At 42.7% G+C, this 21281-nt stretch overlaps 1 protein-coding gene and 1 pseudogene across 3 annotated transcripts in view; both read right to left on the bottom strand.

The window, feature by feature from the left end:
• Plekhm3 (pleckstrin homology domain containing M3) overlaps nucleotides 1-21281 on the bottom strand; it is a 174632-nt gene that overhangs the window by 64910 nt on the left and 88441 nt on the right. For 2 of the 3 annotated variants that reach the window (XM_045147391.1, XM_045147392.1), the window contains one exon: nucleotides 14931-14994. In XM_045147391.1, the coding sequence (XP_045003326.1) occupies nucleotides 14931-14994 (64 nt within the window). Of the gene's footprint in view, nucleotides 1-11581; nucleotides 11692-14930; nucleotides 14995-21281 lie in introns of those variants that run through there. The other variant, XM_045147393.1, reaches the window with a different exon arrangement.
• Nucleotides 1982-2083, bottom strand: LOC123460554 (annotated as a pseudogene).

Here is a 21281-nt window from a genome sequence, read left to right as displayed (position 1 = left end):
CAGACACTTCCTCAAGCCTTCAACATCTGACTAGATCACACCTTCTTGCTACTCCCTGACCCCTTACGGACCAAGTGCAAATGTGATAGAAGGGTTGCCATAAGGCACCAAGGGGTAAAAATCCCGCCAGAAAACACTGAGTGGAATCATGGGCGCCTCCACGAGTTCTCGACACACATGAATTTGACCACATCAACCACTGTCACTGGTCCTTTCCTGAGGAACGTTTCTGTATGTGCACGCTCAACGAATATTTGCAGCCTGGAGTTTGGTGACATGGAGTTTGGGTCATGTTTCAGGTACACAAGTAGAACTTGAAGATTCAAAGCTACTCTTTGCAGTCGTCAGGATGGTATGGAATCTTCCTTCCCCTTCTGAGGGAGGGAAGTGACACATCACACTCATTCCACGGATGCTTTATTGAGACAATGTGTCCAAATAATCCTGAAGCATGCAGACAATATTCTCTAGGAATGTCAAGGTCAGCAATGATTTTTTCTTTCTTTCTAGCCTCAGTGACAGGAACACCAAAGCTTATGTTACTGAGGAATCTAGGAGTCCTCCTCGCATGTCTGTTTGCCTGGCTCACATCTATAGGTCCCACATCTTAACTTATAATCACAGTCTCGAGGAAACCTTCCCTGACAGCCAAATTACTGGGTGTTGTGATTACTATTGCTGCAAAGCAAATTACCCGGAATCTAATCTAGTGGTGTAAAACAATAATTTCATTATGCTCACAAATTCTCTAGGTCAGGAGTTCAGAGCAAGATGGCTTGCTTGCTCCAACCTGTATACCCATCTTTACTTTCATTTCTTAATCTTTGGTTTCTCAAGGTAGGGTCTCGCTTAAGCCCAGACTGACCTGGAATTCAATATGTAGTCTCAGGCTGGCCTTGAACTCATGACAATCCTCCTACCTTGGTCTCCCAAGAGCTGGGATTAATGGCATGCACCACCACCCCCCGCTGCATGCCCATCTTTGACTTGGCTAACAGGACTCAAAGGCTATGAGATACGTCTTCACTAACAACCCTGGGCTGGATGATGGCTACCAGCAAGGGCTCAGCTGAGCTGTCGGTCACAACTGCATGTGGCCTGTCCAGGGGATTCTCTGAACAGTCTGGAATTCCTAACCATGTGGTGGCTGCATTCCAAGTCACGAGTGTCTCCAGAGCACAGACTGTAGCTGTATCACCTTTTATGACTTAGACTTGGAAGTTATATAGCAGTATTTCTGAGGTCACAGGCCCCCAAGTTTGGAGAAAGGGAACGAAGTCTCACTTCTCAGTAGTAGGAGTAGGATGAGGGTAGCTCTAAGTCACAGTGTCACAAAGGCACATGGGATGGGAGTCACCACTTAGCCATCTCTTCAAGATACAATCTGCTGCATGGTTAGAGATGCATTTCCCAAACACCCTGTGTCCAACTCCACTGACTGAAAAAAAGACCCCTCCCCTCATTTGACTGTGAGCTCGGTGAGGAAAGGAGCTGATGCCCTGCCTTTCCCTTGTCCTCCTAGGACACAGGACAGTGCCTGAGCAGAAGGCACCCAGCTTTCATAGGCTGCACTAAACTGCCTGGAGAAGAACCAGGATGCCAAGAGCCCCTCTTGTGCCAGATGTGGCAGCAGAAAGGAGGGTGATTAGGACAGTAAAAAATGAGGGGGGAAAGTGTGAAAATTATCTACTGGGCCCGAGGCCATTCCCTGTGAGGCTATGGCAGGGAAGTATAGGAACCATAAGTGACTTCATATTTCCTTCATGTGTTTTGAAAATATGATTTTCCTAGCTCCCTATTGATCTCTCTGCCATAAACCTGGCAAGCATACTGCAGAAAGAACCTTGGAGAAGGGTCTAGGCAGTATGATTTTTAGTCTAGGCTCAGGACAGTAGTTGATATACCTTTGGCTAGTCAGCTACTTTTTCTAAGTCCTGGTATTTTAGTCTAGTAAACAGGTATTTTTATTCACTCTAGGTTTTTATTTAGGAGAAATACACTACTATTCAGCCTGTACTGTAAGGATGGAAGTCCTGAGAACTCCTCTGCAATCTGTTTTTTTAGTGTTGGGGATTGAACCCAGGGCCTTGTGCATGCCAGGAAGGTATTCTACCACTGAGCTACATCTTCAGTTTAAATGGGTACTTTTTAAAAAAATAGGGCAGCCATATCTATCTTACAAGGTCATTTAGGGGGCTGGAAAGATTGTTCCGTGGTTAAAGGCACTTATATGCAAAGGCTGTTGGCCCAAATTCGATTCCCCAGTACCCATGTAAAGCCAGATGCACAAAGTGGCACATGTGTCCAGAGTTCATTTGAAATAGCAAGAGGCCCTGATGTACCCATAAATAACTAAAACTATTTTTTAAAGCGTCTAGGAAATAAGATGTAAAGGGCTATGCTGATATGACATGCTATTATTCCAGGATGTGGCAGATTTAAACTTTGCTCATATGTTCTTTAAAATACCTCCTCTTGAAACACAGAGGCTAATTTTTCTCTCTTTGCATGCAAGCCGGACTTAGTGTTGCTTATTCCATGAGCTAACAGAGTGCCACATAGGAGCACTCTTTAGTCACTCACTTCTGATGGCAAGAGGATGGCAGAAATGATGTGGCCCAGACTTCCGAGGCAGGCCATGAAAAGGGTAGCTTCCCGGGGCTTTCATTCTCTCAGGTCATTCTCGAGCCATCTATCACATGTGAGAGCATTGAAGCACCTGGGCAGTGGTTCATGTGGGCTAAAACAAGAGGTCCCACCAACAGCCAGCGTCAACCTGCCAGCTGTGCGAGGAACTCACTGTGGCTTCAGCTGACAAATCTGTCCCACCCAATATATTGTCTGTAGCCACAGAACAGAACCCATGCCTGTACTGCCCAACTGAACTGTTTGGGGATTCTAGACCTATAGTAACCACAAGAGACAATTATGCTTCATCTTCATGTAAGTGATCAATTTGGGGGTGATCTGTTTGTGGAGATTTGAGTGAGGTATCTCCTATAAACTCATGTGTTCTCAATGCTTGGTTCCCAGCTGCTGGCAATACGGGAATTGGAGCCTTGTTGGAGGAAGTGTATTGGTGTGGGCAGGCTTTATGGGTGTTATAACCAGCTTCCCCTTGCCCGTGTGTGACACACTTGCCTGCGGTGGTGGCAGAGGTGATGTGCAGCCTCTGCTCGTGCCATATTTTCCCTGCCATCATGGAGCTTCCTCTTGAGAATGTAAGCCAAATCCTTTCTTCCCACCAGCTGCTTCTGACCAGGTGCTTTGTCCCAACAACAAGAAGGTAACTACAACACTGTTCTATAGTAATAGATGATTAATGCACAGAAATATGGCTTACCAACCAAGTCAGCACGACAGGAATTTCAGCTCCCCTGCTCATGTTCCTGGTGACTATTAATATTTCTGAGTCAGGTGTCAGGCTGAGCAGTCAGGCTGGGGCCAGCTCAATCACCACGGGCAAGATCAATACCAGCCTTATTCCATAAACAAATATTCAATGAAAACAGGCCTTCCCTGAGGCCATATTCATGGCAATGTTTTTTGCATGTTGTAGTATGTGTGCTGTGGTGTGTGTATGGTATATGCACATGTGAGTACAGATGTATGCACCATGTGCACACATGTGGAAGCCAGAGGAGAACTCTGGGTGTCTCCCATATCACTTATCTATGCGTTTCCTTTAGACAGAATCTCAATGATTTCAGAGCTTATCATTTTTGCAAGCCCCAATGATTTTCTGCTCTCTGCTCCCCAAGGGACTGGGATTACAGGTGTGCATGGTCATATCCAGCTGTTTATGCAATTGCTGGGGAATCAAATTCAGGGACCCTGGGTCCTCATGCTTGCATGGAAGTGCTCTTACCTATTGAGCCATCTCTCCAGCCCTTGATGGAAAACACCAACAAACCCACCACCACCAGCAGCATGCAGATGATGAAAGTTAGAGTAGAAGAGGGAGCCGTGAGACTGAGATCCCAGGAAGATTCCAGCACTGCTTGGCCACTATTCCATCTGTAGCCACATCCTTGTCCATTACAGGTGTTTGTACGTGAGGGCCTCATGGTTGGAGGGAACCTTAAGGACCTTAAGACAGTCGGGTTTTCTATCTCACACCAAATAAGGTCATCTTCCTGATATTGCTTTCAAAAAAACCTGAAAACTTTGTGCCTGACTACTCACATTTTTATGCCATAGTATTTAGCCACTCCCCCCACCCCAGTGCATCTATCGGCCAGATTGTAGCTAAGGCATGGACAGAACAAGGTAGAAAGGTGCCTCTGGGCAAAGGTCAGCCAGCATAATGCACAAACTCTGCCATCATCTTGCTACCCACCTGTTTAATCCCCTCAGCTGACCGTTCTCATGAAAAACACCAAAAAGCAAAACCAAACCCCAAAATAAACCCTAGCAGTTATGATCAGCAGGCAGTAAAGATGCCAAAGACCAAAGAACTCTGGTCTGGCTCTAGTCCTGGCACTTGGCAGTCCTTGTCACTTTGCCCTTTTCCCCACTCCACCAGATCAGGAACAGCCTGGGAGGCTTCGCAGGAGGCAGAACTGTTCAGCACTTGCTCCAGAGACACCTGCTCCCTGGAGAAGCAGCCACTTTCCATTTGCTCTGCTGCCAACCAGCAGAGCCTTCAAAGAGCAACACTTGATCCCTTCCCTCCACCCAGGAAAAGCCTTCGAGGAAGGCTTTTCTAAAAATCCTTTGTTTAAAAGGCATGGTTTGGTCCCCAAAGACCTTGTGATCCTCTTTCCTAGGCCATTAATTGGCTGGAATAACCCTGGCTAAAGCAGCCAACAGGGATTCGGTGATGTTTCAATGGAGGCTCATTCCTGTCGTACCCAGAGTGTGTTCAGGGGTTCTGAAGGCAGTACCAGCCTCAGCATGGCCAGGCCCTGGCCGGGGAACAACACAGGCCAGCTGTCATGCTTTGTTTTTCTGCTTGTTAAATCTGAATGCTCCTAATTAGTTATCCTCCCTGCTAACGACTGGGTGGACAATGGCATGGGGATCAGGGTGGTTGAGAGGCTATGAATACAAGTTCCTCGGGTTCCTGAGGCTTGGGGACTGGTGACTTGGTTGTGGCCATTGAGGCACTGTGTTCCTGTGGGCTGCGGATTGAAAGACATCACCCAGCATGTGAATAGAGGTCATCACCCGTTACTGTTCTGGCAAAAGGGCAGCTGTGCTGGGTGCCCACTTAGGCACCTTTGTCGCTGACCTTGTGGAGAGTGCCTGCAGAGAACAACATTCTCTGATTCTGTTTGCTTGATGGGGCAGGACATGCCAAGTAATTCACCAAACATCCTTGAAGAAGCATTCCGCAAAGCATGTCTTTACAAAGTGGCCTCAAATGCCTTGGATGTTGCCTTTTGGTGAACTTCTTCATAAGCTAGAACATTAGTAGCCTTTGAGGTGGGGCCACCATTTGTATTATTTCTGCTAGTTCTCAGAAACATTTAGGTCACATAGATGACAATTCCTAAACTGTATGTAAATGGGAACTAGCAAGAAATCTTAACTGAAAAGTTAGCTGTGAAGAAATGTTTAGTGTTCAGAAAGTCTGCAATGTTAGCCAGGCATGGTGGTGCACCCCTGTAACTCAAGCACATAAAAGGCTGAGGTAGAAATACTCTGTGTTTGGGGTTAGCCTGAGTCATATAGAAGGACCTTGTCTCAAAAACAAAAAACAATGACTGGAGAGACAGCTCAATGAGTAACGTGTTTGCCATGCAAGCATGAGGACCTCCACTTAGCTACCCAGTACCCACGTAAAATGCTGGGTACGACAGCACAAGCCTGTAATCCTAGCACTGCGGAGGCAGAGACAGAAGAATCCCCAGGGCTTATAGTCTAGCTCACTCAGTGAGGTCAAAATTCAGCGAGAGACCCTGTCTCAAAGAATAAGGTAGAGAGTGACTGAGGAAGACACCTGATATACATCTCTGGCCTCCACATGCATATGCACACATGTTCATGCCCACATACACACATGGGTGTACCTACATATGAACACACATGCATGTATACCACAAATACATGCAAAAAACAAAAATAAAGTTGGCAACATTAAACAATTCATTGCTATTGGGTTAAATGCATTTTTTTGTTGTTGTTATTTCAAAGATGGGTATCTGTAACTTTTTTTTTTTTAGGAGGTAAATGTTAAATTAATTTGCTTGTTTCTCTCTCTCTCTCTCTCTCTCTCTTTTTCAAGGCAGGATCTCATTCTAGCCCAGGCTGACCTGGAATTCACTGTGGAGTCTCAGGCTGGCCTCAAACTCATAGCAATCCTCCTCTCTCTGTCTCCTGAGTGCTGGGATTAAAGGCGTGCACCACCACACCTAATGGTTTGCTTCTCTTTTTGTAGGGAGATAGTGAATTCAGGTGGGATACGCATGCACGTATGTGTATCCATGTGTATCCTGTCCACCCGCCCACCCAAGTCACTGAACACAGACAGGTTCCATGGATGATGTCCGTTATTCAGCATGAATGTTTCTTGCTTCAGTATAAAATAGTCAAGACTGTTCACAACAACAGCACAAAGTGTGTTTGGTCACTTCACTCTCTTCATGGCTGTCCAGGGCTGAAGCCTTTGGCATCCTTCCCACTGCCAACCCTTTACTTCAAATTCTGAACTTTTTCATCTTAAAAATTTCATTTCCCTGAAGTATGTTGTTTTCAACATATTAATAAGGCAATGTAATCATACTTATTTTAATCTAAAGATAGGTGTAGCTTGGAAATTAAGGGTCTAGGGAAAGTAAATAAAAGGGAGAAAGATCATTAGATTGTCTCACAAGATGGGTGTGTGGGAGGGGTGAGGTGGTAGGTGGTAAAAGGAATAGGTGGATGTGGGAAGGGTGAGGTGCTGTGCAGTAAAGGGAATAGGTGGGAAGGGCTACTCAAGCCAACTGCCTTGCCCATGGGGCCATCCAGTATGCTTTCTCTTGAATCACCTACAAACAGAATCATTCAATGCTTAACTTACAAATGCACCAAAGGTGAGTAACACCAGAACAGTTAGTCATTAATATACATTTTAGGTTTTGTCACAAGAGCACAGGTAGAAGTCCACTCTGACCTTTTCTTTCAACAAGTAGAAAGAACTTTAGAAGAGTTCTCCTATCATTTACACAGTCCAAGGAATGACATATTAAACCGAGGTTTTAATTTGTTCCATGCAAACAGTTAAGAACTGTTGTATAGCAACTTATATGTACTAATGTATTCTGCTGGTCAAATTTGGAGCCTTTTTTAATCTGTGAAAAGAGTTAAGGAGCATGAGTAAAAGGCTGGCTTGTCTCCTACTCACCAGAGAAAGGGGAAAACTTGAGGCATTGAGAATATTCCTGTACTTGTTTGAGCATATCTTCTTATTATATTCATGTCTCAGAGCCTTCCCATGGGCCTGTGGTAATGCTGGATAGACTGAAAATGACCAAGCATAAATTCTACTCTAGGCCCTCTTCTCAAAGTCTCAAAGCAAGGAAAAGGTCTTAGAAGGAAGTGTCCCTATATAATATGCACTATTACCTTGCCCATTTGTTCACATATGTTTAGTAATTGCCTGAAAAATCTTTTATAAGGAACTGCTTAAAAAATTAAAAAACAAACCAGGTGTGATGGTGTACGCCTTTAATCCCAGCACTCGGGAGGCAGAGGTAGGAGAATTGCTGTGAGTTCAAGGCCACTGTGAGACTGCATAGTGAATTACAGGTCAGCCTGGGCTACAGTGAGACCCTACCCCAAAAAAACAAAAAAAAAAAAATCAAAAACAGAGGCTGGAGAGATTGCTCAATGGTTAAGGTGTACTTGACTGCAAAGCCTAATGTCCCAGGTTCAATTCACCAATACACACATAAAGCCAGATGTACAAAGTAGTACATGCATCTAGAATTCTTTTTGTAGTGGCTAGAGGCCCTGGTATGCCAATTCTCTTCTCTCTATCTCTTTTTCTGTATGTCTCTGCTTGAAAATAATTTAAAAAATTCAAAAATACAGAATAGAGGACCCAGATGTAAGCCCAAGTAGCTAGAGCCACCTGATATTTGATAAAAATGCCAAAAATACTCATTGGAGAAAAGACAGCCTCTTCAGCAAATGGTGTTGGGAAAGCTGGATATATATCTGCAGAAGGATGAAAATAGATTCTTCTCTCTCGCCATGCACAAGAATTAAGTCCAAATGGATTAAAGACCTTAACATCAGACCTGAAACTCTGAAACTGCTAAAGGTAAAAGTAGGGGAAACCCTGCAACATATTGGTCTTGGCAAAGACTTTCTGAATACAACCCCAATTGCTCAGGCAATAAAACCACAGATTAACCACTGGGACCTCATGAAATTACAAAGATTTTGCACTGCAAAGGACACAGTGAATAAAGAAAGAGGCAATCTACAGAATGGGAAAAAAATCTTCACCAGCTATATATCTGATAGAGGATTAATATCTAGGATATACAAAGAACTCAAAAAGTTAAATAATAAGGAATCAAACAAGCCAATCAGAAAATGAGCTATGGAGCTAAATAGAGCATTCTCAAAGGAAGAAATATGAATGGCATATAAGCATCTAAAAAAATGTTCTACATCACTAGTCATCAGGGAAATGCAGATTAAAACTACACTGAGATTCCATCTCACTCCTGTCAGATTGGCTACCATCATGAAAACAAATGATCATAAATGTTGGCGGGGATGTGGAAAAAGAGGAACCTTTCTACACTGCTGGTGGGAATGCAATCTGGTCCAGCCATTGTGGAAATCAGTGTGGAGGTTCCTAAAACAGCTAAAGATTGATCTACCATATGACCCAGCTATAGCACTCCTAGGCATATATATGAAGGACTCATCTCATTTCCTTAGAAGTACGTGCTCAACCATGTTTATTGCTGCTCAATTTATAATAGCTGGGAAATGCAACCAGCCTAGATGTCCCTCAACTGATGAGTGGATAATGAAGATGTGGCACATTTATACAATGGAGTTCTACTCAGCAGTAAAGAAAAATGAAGTTATGAAATTTTCAGAAAAATGGATGGATCAGGAAAGGATTATACTAAGTGAGGTAACCCAGGCCCAGAAAGCCAAGTGCCACATGTTCTCTCTCATATGTGGATCCTAGCTACAGATGATTGGGCTTCTGCGTGAGAAGGAAAATACTTAGTATCAGAGGCCAGTAAATTAAAAAGGAGAAATAAAGGGAAGAGAAAGGAAGGGAGGAGGGTACTTAATAGGTTGATATTGTATATATGTAAGTACAATGATTGAGATGGGGAGGTAATATGATGGAGAATGGAATTTCAAAGGAGAAAGTGTCGGGAGTAGGGAGGGAGGGAATTACCATGGGATTTTTTTTATAATCATGGAAAATGTTAATAAAAATTTAAAAATTAAAAAAATCAAAAATAAAAAATTACTATACATTCACATTTTCTAAAAGAAAGTTTCTGTTTATAAAACTTTGTTTTGTAAAAAACTAATGTGAGCCAGGCAGTGTGGCGCATGCCTTTAATCCCAGCACTCAGGAGGCACAGGTAGGTGGAGCACTGTGAGTTCGAGGCCACCCTGAGACTGCACAGTAACTTCCAGGTCAGCATGGGCTAAAGTGAGACCCTACCTCAAAAAGAAACAAAAAAACAAAAACTAATGGTGTGTTCTGTCAGGTTTTCATTCAAGGTGCAATGACTGAATGTGTGTTTTTGATATCTTTGCTGAATATAAGTCCATTTGAATTCCAAACTTAAGAAATGATCCTTTAAAAAAACAGACCTTTGGGCTGGAAGAATGGCTTGGCAGTTAAGGCGTTTGCCTGAAAAGCCATAGGATCCAGGTTTGATTCCCCAGGACCCTTATTAGCCAGATGCACAAGAGGGAGCATGCGTCTGGAGTTCCTTTGCAGTGGCTGGAGGCCCTGGCATGCCCATTATTTCACTCTCCCACTTTCTCTGTCAAATAAATAAATAAATAGATAAAGAAAGATAAAATAATTTTTTAAAAAACCAGATCCTTGGATTTGGGGAGCTTTGGCCCCACTAAGATGCCCTTTCCTTGGCCCTGTTGTTGGCTAGAAGGGTCCATGGCTCATTTTACACACTCCAGTAAGTGTTATGTGCTGCTCAAATACTACCTTTCCATGTACATATTTGTGATACCCAGAGAGCAGTCTGATTACTAGTGGAATACAAGGCCCACCCAGGACTCTGTACCAGTGTGAACTTTGCTACTTTGCCAGAAATTAGCACTCAATAACCAACGGGCAGGTGACTAGCTCCAGGACAACTAGAAAGAGTCTTGCTTGCTAGATAACTGTCAATTCTTGCTATTAGTTTCCTGGTATCTAAGTGTTTCTTACTTAGGGAGGATACATCCAGAGAGGACAGATAGTAAGTTAATGAGGTAATGTATCTTGAATGTAATAAAAGGGAAGCTTGATACTGTCAGCCAAATTGTTGATTGAGTGTATCTGCTAAAACTTTGAGGACTGTTATTAGCAAGCACAAAACAAAAGATATAATAGTTTTTGGTACCAGAATCCTCTCAGCATCATTAAATAGTATTAGTGCTTTGACACTATATTATTTTTATTTTTTGCATCTATTATAAATTTCTCTTTAACATGTTTACTCAATTCTTAATGCTCTGGGAGATAAAAATGTTTATTTTGTTTTTTTATTTTTTTTTCTTAGAGGTAGGGTCTCACTCTAGCCTAGGCTGACCTCAAACTCATGATGATCCTTTTACCTCAGCCTGGAGTACTGATATTAAAGGCAGGTATCACCAAGCCCAGCTGGTTTTCTTTTCTTTTCTTAAAATTATTTATTTATTTATTTGAGAGCGACAGACACAGAGAGAAAGACAGATAGAGGAAGAGAGAGAATGGGCGCACCAGGGCTTCCAGCCTCTGCAAACGAACTCCAGATGCGTGCGTCCCCTTGTGCATCTGGCTAACGTGGGAACCGAGCCTCGAACCGGGGTCCTTAGGCTTCACAGGCAAGCGTTTAATTGCTAAGCCATCTCTCCAGCCCTCTTTTCTTTTCTTTTCTTTTTTAAAATAAAAGTTAATGAAAATAAATCAAAGGCTGGGGAGATGGCTAGTAGTTAAGGTATTTCTTTGCAAAGCCTGCTGGCTAGGTTAGATTCCCCAGTACCTATGTAAATCCAGGTGCTCAAAGTGGCCCATGTATCTGGAGTTCATTTGCAGTGGCAAGAGGCCCTGGCATGCCCATTGTCTCTGCTCAAAGGTAAATAAAAATAGTTAAAAAATTCCAAACTCACTTGAGATGAATTGGTAGAAAGGAACCTGAGCATCAGGAAGGATACTGTGGGATTAATATGGCTCTATAACTCTTCAGTAACTTGTTTAATTATCTTTCTTTCACCTACACAATCTGAACACCAACATTCCTTTTTTTTTTTTAAATCTATGTATACATATTGTATAAAATAGAAAGGTCTGCTTTTACAGAACCTAAAGAGTGAGGAATGGAATCAAACAGAAGAAAATAGTTCACTTCTAAACTCCTGAAGCTGACAGGAAACAGGAAGGGTGAGACCAAGATGGTGTAGAGTCATGTGGGACTTGCAGGTTGGGTCAGCCATGGAGGGTTCCTGTCCTTGATGGATTCACAAAGCAATGGTATCGGTTTTCTTTCTCCTTGTCTCTTCCGTTACCTGTTTCCAAGAACAGTTCAGATCTAGAAAATATCCTTGTTATTTATTCAGAAACCAAAAGAAGATGGGGCAGGGTGCCCTTCAGTGCTGAGAGACTAGATGCAGACAGATCAAAAGCCAAATCCAATTAGCCCACCTCAGGCAGAAGCAGTAATTGAATTAAACTTCCTCTAAATATGATAAGTTTGAGGCTCTTAAGGCCAGGCACAAAGAAGCAGGTGAGAGTGAGCTGTTGAGTAAATGGATGCGTTTAGCCCTGGCCTCTGCCCCACCCACAGGGAGTTTGATCAGCTGGTGATCACCTCTACCACTTCTCTACCCAGGATGAAACTGATTAAGCTGCTTACGGAACCCCGAGGGCTAATGGTATGGCCCACCAAGACCGCCACTGATTTAAGTAAGCCGATTGGCAAGTACGGCTTGATTGTGATAAGGAGGCAAAAGGAGAGGGGTGGGAGAGACAGCAGGGTATAGGAACGCTTCAAAAAGCAGGATTTATTATTCCGAATGCGTGTACTACTTTGGTATCCTAAAATGATTATGGAATGACTTTGGTTCTTTCTGTTCATCTTATATCAAAACTCATTTTTGAAAGGCTTCCTCGGAGAGGATTCACTTTGGAGCACACCCTTCAATTTTAAACCACCTTTATGAGAATGTTTGGTGCCTTTAAACAGACTCCCCAAGGGACAGAGTCAGGCCCACAGCTACTATGATCAGACTGCTAGAAGATAAATAAATGTGTAACAACCATTTAAATCAATTCTTCCACTTATATTAAATATCAATGGGTAACTACAATTTAAAATTATGTATGAATGTGTATGTGTATATATATATATTTTTTTCTTTTTTTTTTTTTCTCCCCATTCTGATGAGCAGATCCTACCACTGCTTGGCTATGCAGAAAACAGCAGACAAGACAGAAGCTGAAGTGAGATTATCTGTACAAATGTGTTTAAATCTGATAAGGAGTATAAGTTACAGCCCTAGTCTTCTCTTAGGTCTCACCAAATAAATGTTATAAACTTATTTATTCCACTTAAAATAATTTTCCTACCTTCAAATAGACAAGCACGGACTGCAGAGATGTCTTAGTGGTTATAATGTGCTTGCCTACAAAGCCAGAGGACCAGGTTTGATTCCCCAGTACCCACATAAAGCCAGATGCACTAGGTGATGCATGTGTCTGGAGTTCATTTGCAGCAGATAGAGGCCCTGGTGTGCCCACACACTCTCTCTCTTTGTCACAATTATTTTTTAATTGATTCTCAAATGAATGGATACCTATTTAGAAAGGAAGGTAATACTTTCATTTAAAGTCTAACAGCTTCTTAGGGAGTGAGTTGTTGATTTAAATGATTAGCCAAGGCTTAACATACTCAAAATTTAGGCTGAGCACACACCTTGGTTTCTTCCCAGCTGCTGACTTGGTCAGTCATTAAAAGTACAAGCACTAACAAAAGTGTAAAAAGATGGTTTGACTCCCTTATGTGCTGTTATGTTGTATTAAACCTAAGTCACTCTGCTGTTGGGCTTGAGCTCAAGTTAAAAGGCTTACTACATTGACTGCCTTTCGTATCCTTTTTTCTTCACAAAAGTTTTAATTGAAATATCATTCACATACCAAAACATTCATTCTTTTACAAGAAAACAGCCAGGGCTGGAGAGATGGCCCAGCAGTTAAAGGCATTTGCTTGCAAATCCTGACAGCCTGGGTTCTATTCTCCAGTACCCACTTAAAGCCAGATGCACAAAGTAGCACATGTCTTTGGAGTTTGCTTAACAGTGGCAGGAGGCCCTGGCCTTCCCATATTAATTCACTCTCTTTCTGTCTGCCTCTTTTTCTGTTTCTCTTTCTCAAATAAATAAATAATTTATGAACAGAAGACAGCCCACTGATTTTAGCATATTCGCAAGGTTGTGCCACCACCATTGCTACCTCGATTCCAAGAGAGCCCACGTTGTTACTCCTCTACTCTTCTCAGAGCTTCAACCACTTCCTGTCACTATGAATTGGCCCATTCTGGACATGCCATTTAAACGGAATCCACCCTGCTTTTATTTTTTCATGTTTGTTTTGAGGTAGGGTCTCACTCTACAGTCCCAGGCTGGTCTCAAACTCACAGTGATCCTCCTACTTCTGCCTCCCAAGTGTTAGGATTAAAGGTGTGCACCACCATGCCTGGCCACCTTGCATTTTGAGCCTTGGTTCTCATTGAATGCAGAGGTCCTCAACTGGATTAGACAAGCTAGCACTGGGGATCCAGTCTGTGCCTCCTCAGTGTTGGTATGGGTACATGCTGCCAGACCTGGCATTCTGGATGCTGGGGATCTCAGCTCAGTTCTCATGCTTGAGTTTGAGCACCAGGCACTCCACACACTGAGCCATCTCTCAGGTAATCACTCATTTTTTTTATGACTAGGTAGTGTTCTATCAGATTGATAAACATCACATCCAACATCCATCAGTTGATGAACATCTGGATTGTGTCTGTGTTTTAGCTATTATGAACTGTACTGAACATTCCTATACAAAGTTTTGCTTTGTTTTACTTTGTTTTAGAGACAGGATTTTACTGCTTTGGACTTCTGAATAACTGGGGTTACAGGTGCTCATCACCATGTACATAATTCATGCATACATTTTTTTAAATAAAGACATGGTTTTCATTATCTTGTGTATATATCTAGAACAGGAATTTCTGGGTTATAGTCTCACTCTATATTTCACTTAAAAATATTTATTAATTTTTAAGCAGAGAGAGACTGAGAGAAGAGAGACAGATAGAGAGATAATGGGCATACCAGGGCCTCTAGTCATGGCAAACAAACTCCATACACATGTGCCCTTGTGCAGCGGGCTTACGTGGGTGCTGGAAAATTGAACCTGGGTCCTTTGGCTTCACAGGTAAATGCTTTAACCACTAAGCCTTCTCTCCAGCCCTCTATATTTCACTTTTAAAGTGCTGCCAAATTGCTCTCCTAAGTGGCTATACCACTTCTTTGATAGTGATACATGAGAGCTCAGGTGTCTCTATCTTCTTGCCACCATTTGTCATTGTCCTATAATACCTTTTTATACTGTTTTCTCCCTCCATTCTAAATAGAAATTGACTGAATATTAAGGATTATGGCAAAAACTACAATGGTAGCAGAACTCAGTGCCCAAACCACACGCAACAAAGAGACTTCTCCAGGCACAAAAAAAGGATGAGATGACCTCTCTGAACACTTACCTGCTGCAGATCAGCAAGAGAATACAGGTGGATCTGTTGAAGGAGGTATTCTCTTGGGAAAATTCTGGAAACAAGAACAGATACACAGGTGAGTGATGGTGCCATGTGACACTACGTTCCGATGTTAAAGTCTCCTTGAGAATTCCTTTCCTCTTACTTTCCCCCTTTCCACTCCTGTTTACACTCTCCTATCCACTGAGGAACCTATAACTTTTTTTCTGGTATTTTTCTTTGTAACAGGAAAAAACAAATTTATTTTTCATTTCTAATGTTATCTGAATGGCATAGTACTATGTAGTGGTCTAGGCCATATCTAGTTTAATTCTTGAAGATAAGGTTTCATTATATAGCCTACCGTAACCCTGAACTTGAAATATTCCTGCTGCAGCCTTGTGAACTGTTGGGGCTACAGAAGTACACCACCATGCCTGTCCCTGCTTCTGTCCCAGCTACTTTCCTTAACAAATTGTGTGATCTTGGATATGTCCCAAACTCAACTGGCTTCAGTTTCAGTGCTTTATAATCAGTGTGAACCTGATGTCTCTAAGTATCTATGGTTATAATACTGCCTACCTAAACTAACTGATTTTGGAGTTGAGAAACATTCAGGTGGTGACCTATCTATTTGCTTTCATTGATAGGAGACAGTGGCACTGACACTTGTTCCTCTTAGATGCCTATTGCTAGTGATTTTTAGAAGTCAGGTACAAATGAAACAATAAGATAGAATTTGAAGTTGAGACTCCCAATGAAGCCCAGTATCTTCCACTGTTACCAACTGTAGCACCTGGATTGATGACAGGGAATGAAGTGAATAGGAAGAAATAACTGTGGGCAAGTAGGCGGTAGCAAAGTGTAGACGTCAAAAAATCTCTCTCTCTCTCTCTCTCTCTCTCTCTCACACACACACACACACACACACACACACACACACACACACTAGATGTGGTGGTACACACTTTCAAGCCCAGCACATGGGAGGCTAAGGCAGGATAATCTTGAGTTCAAAGTCTGGGTTGTGAGATTTTGTCTCAAAAACACCATAAATAAATAAATGAAATACTATATACACAAACCAATAAAACTCACAGTGCTAGCATTTTCTGTTTTCATGTGGTACTATGTAACTATCTTGAGTCTTAAATGAAAGAAACCACTGATTTATTCAATGAACTTTTATAATTGTCCATCAGATGGTACAACTGTGCCATGTAGTGGGAAGACAGCAATGAATAAGAAAATCCCATACCAAAGTGAGGAAAGGTATAAACAAACTGATCGTTATAATTCCATGTGGAACTGGGAACCACTAGAGCTTACAGGTTACACACTTTTGGAGTAGTAGATTCCAACTTTGGCTATCAATCAGAGTCACCTAGGGAGTTTTTAGAACATGGAGGAGCATATGTATAGGTAGAAGCCAGAAATCAGTGTTAAACAAAAATAAAATTTCTCCTAGTGACTAGTACAGCCAAGGTTTAGAACCCCTGGACTAATATTTAACTTACTGGAAAATTCATTATTCAGTCTTTCAATTAATGGTAAATTTGTTGCCAAATCCTAGAGATTAACTTGCTCGGTTTTCTATCCATCCACTATTGACTAAGCACATGCTGTGGACCAGGCGCTTTACTGCACCATTGAAGAGGGGACAGTGTGTCAGTCAGACAAAAAATGAGTTCACAGAGGGTGGGGGCAGGTGTATTCTAGGAAGGCGTGTTCTAGTTTGGAGCTGCCCTGGAAAGTAAGGGAGCCACTGAAGAATTCTGAAAAACATAGCTTTACCCACAAGAGTGACAACAAACCACATTAGGTTCTAGCAAGCAGAGCAGTTCCCAGGGTTGGGCTCCCTTCGGCTCTAATGGTCCAGGTCTGCACCTGTGGCAGGAAACAGGGCACAGCCCCAGGACAGGGACAGTTTAATTTTTAATTCTTCCACGTTGCATTCATCTCCCTAAAGAAACGCCTCCTAGGTGGGCCATGGTCCTTGGAAGGGCCAAGAAATATAACCAACCTCCACTGCACCAACACACACAGGACAGAGATGACTGAGAGGCTATCTCCTTATGTTAAGCCCACCTTAGACATGACATACATTCTTTCTTTCATTCACACTTCAACAGTCCTGGTCATTAAGCATGAGCTCTATTTTACCAAAAAGAAAAAACAGGCTCAGAGGCAAAGACTAAGGTCCCCAGGTCACAAAGCTGTGGCTCAAGGCCAGGATTCTCTGAATACAAAGACCTAGGTTTCTTCCAATCTCTTGGGAGTTGAGGAGAGGCATAAGGGAGTTGGATTTGAACTGGCCACTTAATTTGGCACAAGGAGGAATATCTCTTCCACACAGGTGTTTGTTACTTTTCAGGGTAGTAGCAAAATAATGACTTTCTTTCTTTTTTTTTTTTTAACAAAAAAGACACTGATGTAGTTTATCCTTTCTTGCCTTTGAACTCCCACAATCCTCTTGTCTTAGCCACTGGGTGCTATGGAAACAGGCCTGCACCACCACACCCAGCAGCTATTGTGCCTTCCTTCTGAAGTAGGGACGGAAGAGAGACTCCTGGCAGGTGTTCCTGACAAGGTAATAGCAGATCATTCTAGAATAATGACAAAAGGACAGTGAAGGGACTGCGTGTATACACACAAAACTTGGAAGAACTGACAATGTTTAGGATGAGCAAAATAGAAGAAAGGAGTCTGGTGGTTTGATCCAGGTGTCCCCCATAAACTTAGGTGTTGTGAATGCTAGGTTCCCAGCTGATGGATATTTGGGAATTAACACAACTTGGAGGCAGTGTATTTTGGGGTGCAGGCTTATGGGTGCTATAGCCAGTGTCCCCTTACCAGTGTTTGGCACACTCTGCTGTTGCTATTGTCCTCCTGATGTTGGACAGGAGGTGATGTCCATCCTCTGCTCATGCCATTGATTTCCCCTGCCATTGTGGAGCTTCCCCTCAAGTCTGTAAGCCAAACTAAACCCCTTTGTCCTACAATCTGCTCTTGGTTGGATGATTTCTACAGCAATGTGAACCTGATTACAACAGAGTCCAACATGGCTCTGAAGTATCCAGTGTTTGCGGCTGGATGATGATGCCACTGGCCATCAGAGGGCGGGCTTTCAGGACAGAGAGCTAAATTAAATCTTCTATGTGCTACAGACTAAATGTTGTTGGGTGCTTGTGTGGATGATAAGAAGGGTGACTATTTGTGTAAGGGATATAGAAGACTCAGGGAAACTTCTGACATCAACAGGGAGGACAGCTAGAGATGTGGGAGTGGATGAAATTGGTGGAGGACAAACTGAAGGGGAAGGAGGCTAAGCCTGGACAAGGGTTACCTGCTTTTATTTTCTTGTAGCATAATAAAACTATCTAAACACATACTTTGGTGGTCTGCAATTTTTCTGATGTTTGAAAAATTACATTTAAAAAGGAACATTCACTGTAACTCTGTGTCTGCAGTTCTTTATTTGTAAAACACTCATACCTTATACCCTGCACCTAGCTTCCCATAATGATGAGATAGTTGGTCAACACTAAGCAATGGGTGACTTTGGAAGTTCACATTTCACCAGCTATTTCAATGATATCTTTTCTTTGTCCCAGGATACAAAAACTGCACCAACAGATTTGTCTATTATTGAATACTTAAGTATTTGCAAGGTCACTTGACATCCAAACATATGTGCAGACAGGGAAACTGAGGATGCAATCTTTCAGTGGGGTTCTGAAGGTAGCAGCACACGACACCTTATTCCATTAGAGGGGACAGAGGGTGTTTGGGAATAGTTGAATGGAAAGAATCATTTTTTCTGGTGTGTATATTCTATGTGTGTGCATGTGTGTGTGTGTGTGTGTGTGAGAGAGAGAGAGAGAGAGAGCGTATGTTATACGTGCATGTGGGGATCTGAGGACAATTCCAGGTGACATTTCTTCATGTTTTTGAGATAGGGTCTCTCACTGACCTGCAGCTTGTCAAATGGACTAGACTGGCTGCCCAGCATGTCTCTGGGATCCTCCTGTTTCTCACTTCCCAGAGTTGGGAAGTGCACGACCCGAACACCACACCTGGACTTCCTTTTACCCATACAACACTGGGGGTGGAAATCAGTGTTAAACAAAAATAAAATTTCTCAGCTTCTCATGCTTATGCAGCAAGTGTTTTACCACTGAACTGTCTCCCCAGCTCAGGAGTCATCTCTTTGAAAAGCAAATCTTAATAATGAAGTCTCTTCAATACAGTAAAATAGAGGTATGAAGGCAGCAGGGTGGTGATTCAGGAAGTAGGCTGCGAAGCAGTCCCAAGATTAGCTCTTACATCTGTTAATGTACAGAGTGTAAACTGTATGCAGAAAGAGATCAGAAGATTGACTGAAATAATTGACAACAGGGACAAATGTACGGTAGCAGATCATTTTATTTTGCTATTTAAAATCCTCTCTGCTCTAAAGTCCTAAAATGTCTATGATTTGAAGTAGAGGCTCAAGAATTACTTTCAAACCATGCTAGCATGCCCTTCCAAAGCCAGTTGCTGGATAGCCAGAGCCCTCAGTTATCCAATCAAACAAATGCTTGTTGTATGCCTGTCCTAAGCCAGGCCCGTGTTAGGTGTGGAGATGGTGATGGAGAAATTTCAGGTTCTCCTTACTGGCTTCTTGCTTTAACCATAGTTCATTACCCTCACAGAAACTTAACCACCTCTTTGACCCTAGTCTTCCTTAACACTCTATCAGTATTATTTGTACAGCTGAAGCTCACTATGGATTTACTTAATGTTGCTAAATGTGTAAATATTTCTCTTTCGTTTAAAAAACACACTCTAAGCCCCTCCATAAGCACTCTGTCTACTGTCTCTCCTTACCACTCTTCAGTGCCCAATACCATAATTTACATGAGGCCAATCATGACAGACGTAAAGAACTAGAATCTGGAATACATGCAGAAAAGATAAAGGAAGTGAACCTATTGTGTCTGGAAAAGATGCTGTGTCCAAAAGATTTAGTGGGAGTCATTAAAAATACAGACTTTTAAAAACGATGAAGTCAATCAACTCTTTTCTTAAGGAAGGAAGTAGTGACGTTGAAACAGAGAAGTCAAATGGGATCATCAATTTTCTGAGGGACACGTGGGAGATATTAAAAACATGTCTCTTGCAACAGTGCGTTTTACTGTAAATGAAAGAACAGAAGGTTTTCTGCAGCTAGGCGGAGGCAGGACTCTGCTCTTCTGCCTCAAGGAAGCATAGATTTTAGCAGCAGGGCAGAGAGCTAGCTGCCCTTGCTCCTTTCCCCAGAGGTCAAATGAGCTGGCAGCACATTGTCTGCACGCCTTCTGTAGGCAGACCAACCACAGGAGAAGGCCGGGTAACTAAGGACACCGGCACTAAGCTCAGGAAAAGAAGGCCGTGCACTCCCCACCTGTGTGATTCCATCATAGTTTAGTGCTATAGGCTCGCTCACTAGACAGGGCCCTTGAGAACATGGACTGAACAAGCAGGGATGCTCTGGGGCCACTTCTCCTTAAACTATATGCAGGGCTTGCTCAGCCAGCAGTAAGGTGCCTGAGGCAAGTCTGCCCAGGGAAAGGAAGGTCCTCCAGTGGATGCAGTCGCTCTGGGGACTATGCTGATGGAGCCATTCATGTCTGGGCAGCCAAGTTTGGCATCCTCAAAAAATAGTCACATCAGTATTAATTTTACTATTGATGTATTCCATAAAGAATGAGTAATTCCTTGCATGAGTGTCAGAAAATACTTAAGATCACTCTATCTCCCATGAATTTAATAGAAACATCTGTGAACTGTCACTATGGATAAGAATCTAAAATCAAAATCCCAAAGCAGCACACATTTCATTGCAATAAGTAGAATTTGGGCTCACAATATATGCTAGGGAGTCTGCCTGTCCCTGGAGATCTGGAAAGACAGAGTTTTTAATAGACAGGCATGTCCAGGATGAGGGAGTCGGCAGGATGCTTGGTCAGGAAAGCCTATGAGAACAGACAGGTCGGGAAGCAGCGGAAGTGGAGGGAACAGCGAGGGTAGGCACTCAGAGGCTGGAGGCGGCACAGCACTTTAGAGTGGCTCCTGGGAAGGAATTCTATGCGTGTCCCTATCTGGGAAGGTGTGTCACAGAGTATGATCTGAGAATCAGGTTGCAGCTAGCCAAAGTGGGAATCAAATCATGACGGCTATGATGGATCTACCCTAAAAGAGATTGGATGCCACAGAAATGACCAAAGCAGAATGACATGGTTAGCTGTGTGAGCTTTAGGAGTCACTAAAAGGGGTGGGGACATGGCTCAGTTGGATGAGTGCTTGCTGCTCAAGCATGAGGACCTGAATTCAGATCTC

Source organism: Jaculus jaculus, chromosome 4, assembly GCF_020740685.1.
Source record: "Jaculus jaculus isolate mJacJac1 chromosome 4, mJacJac1.mat.Y.cur, whole genome shotgun sequence".
NCBI lineage: Eukaryota > Metazoa > Chordata > Mammalia > Rodentia > Dipodidae > Jaculus > Jaculus jaculus.
This window is presented reverse-complemented; position numbering and strand designations above follow the sequence as displayed.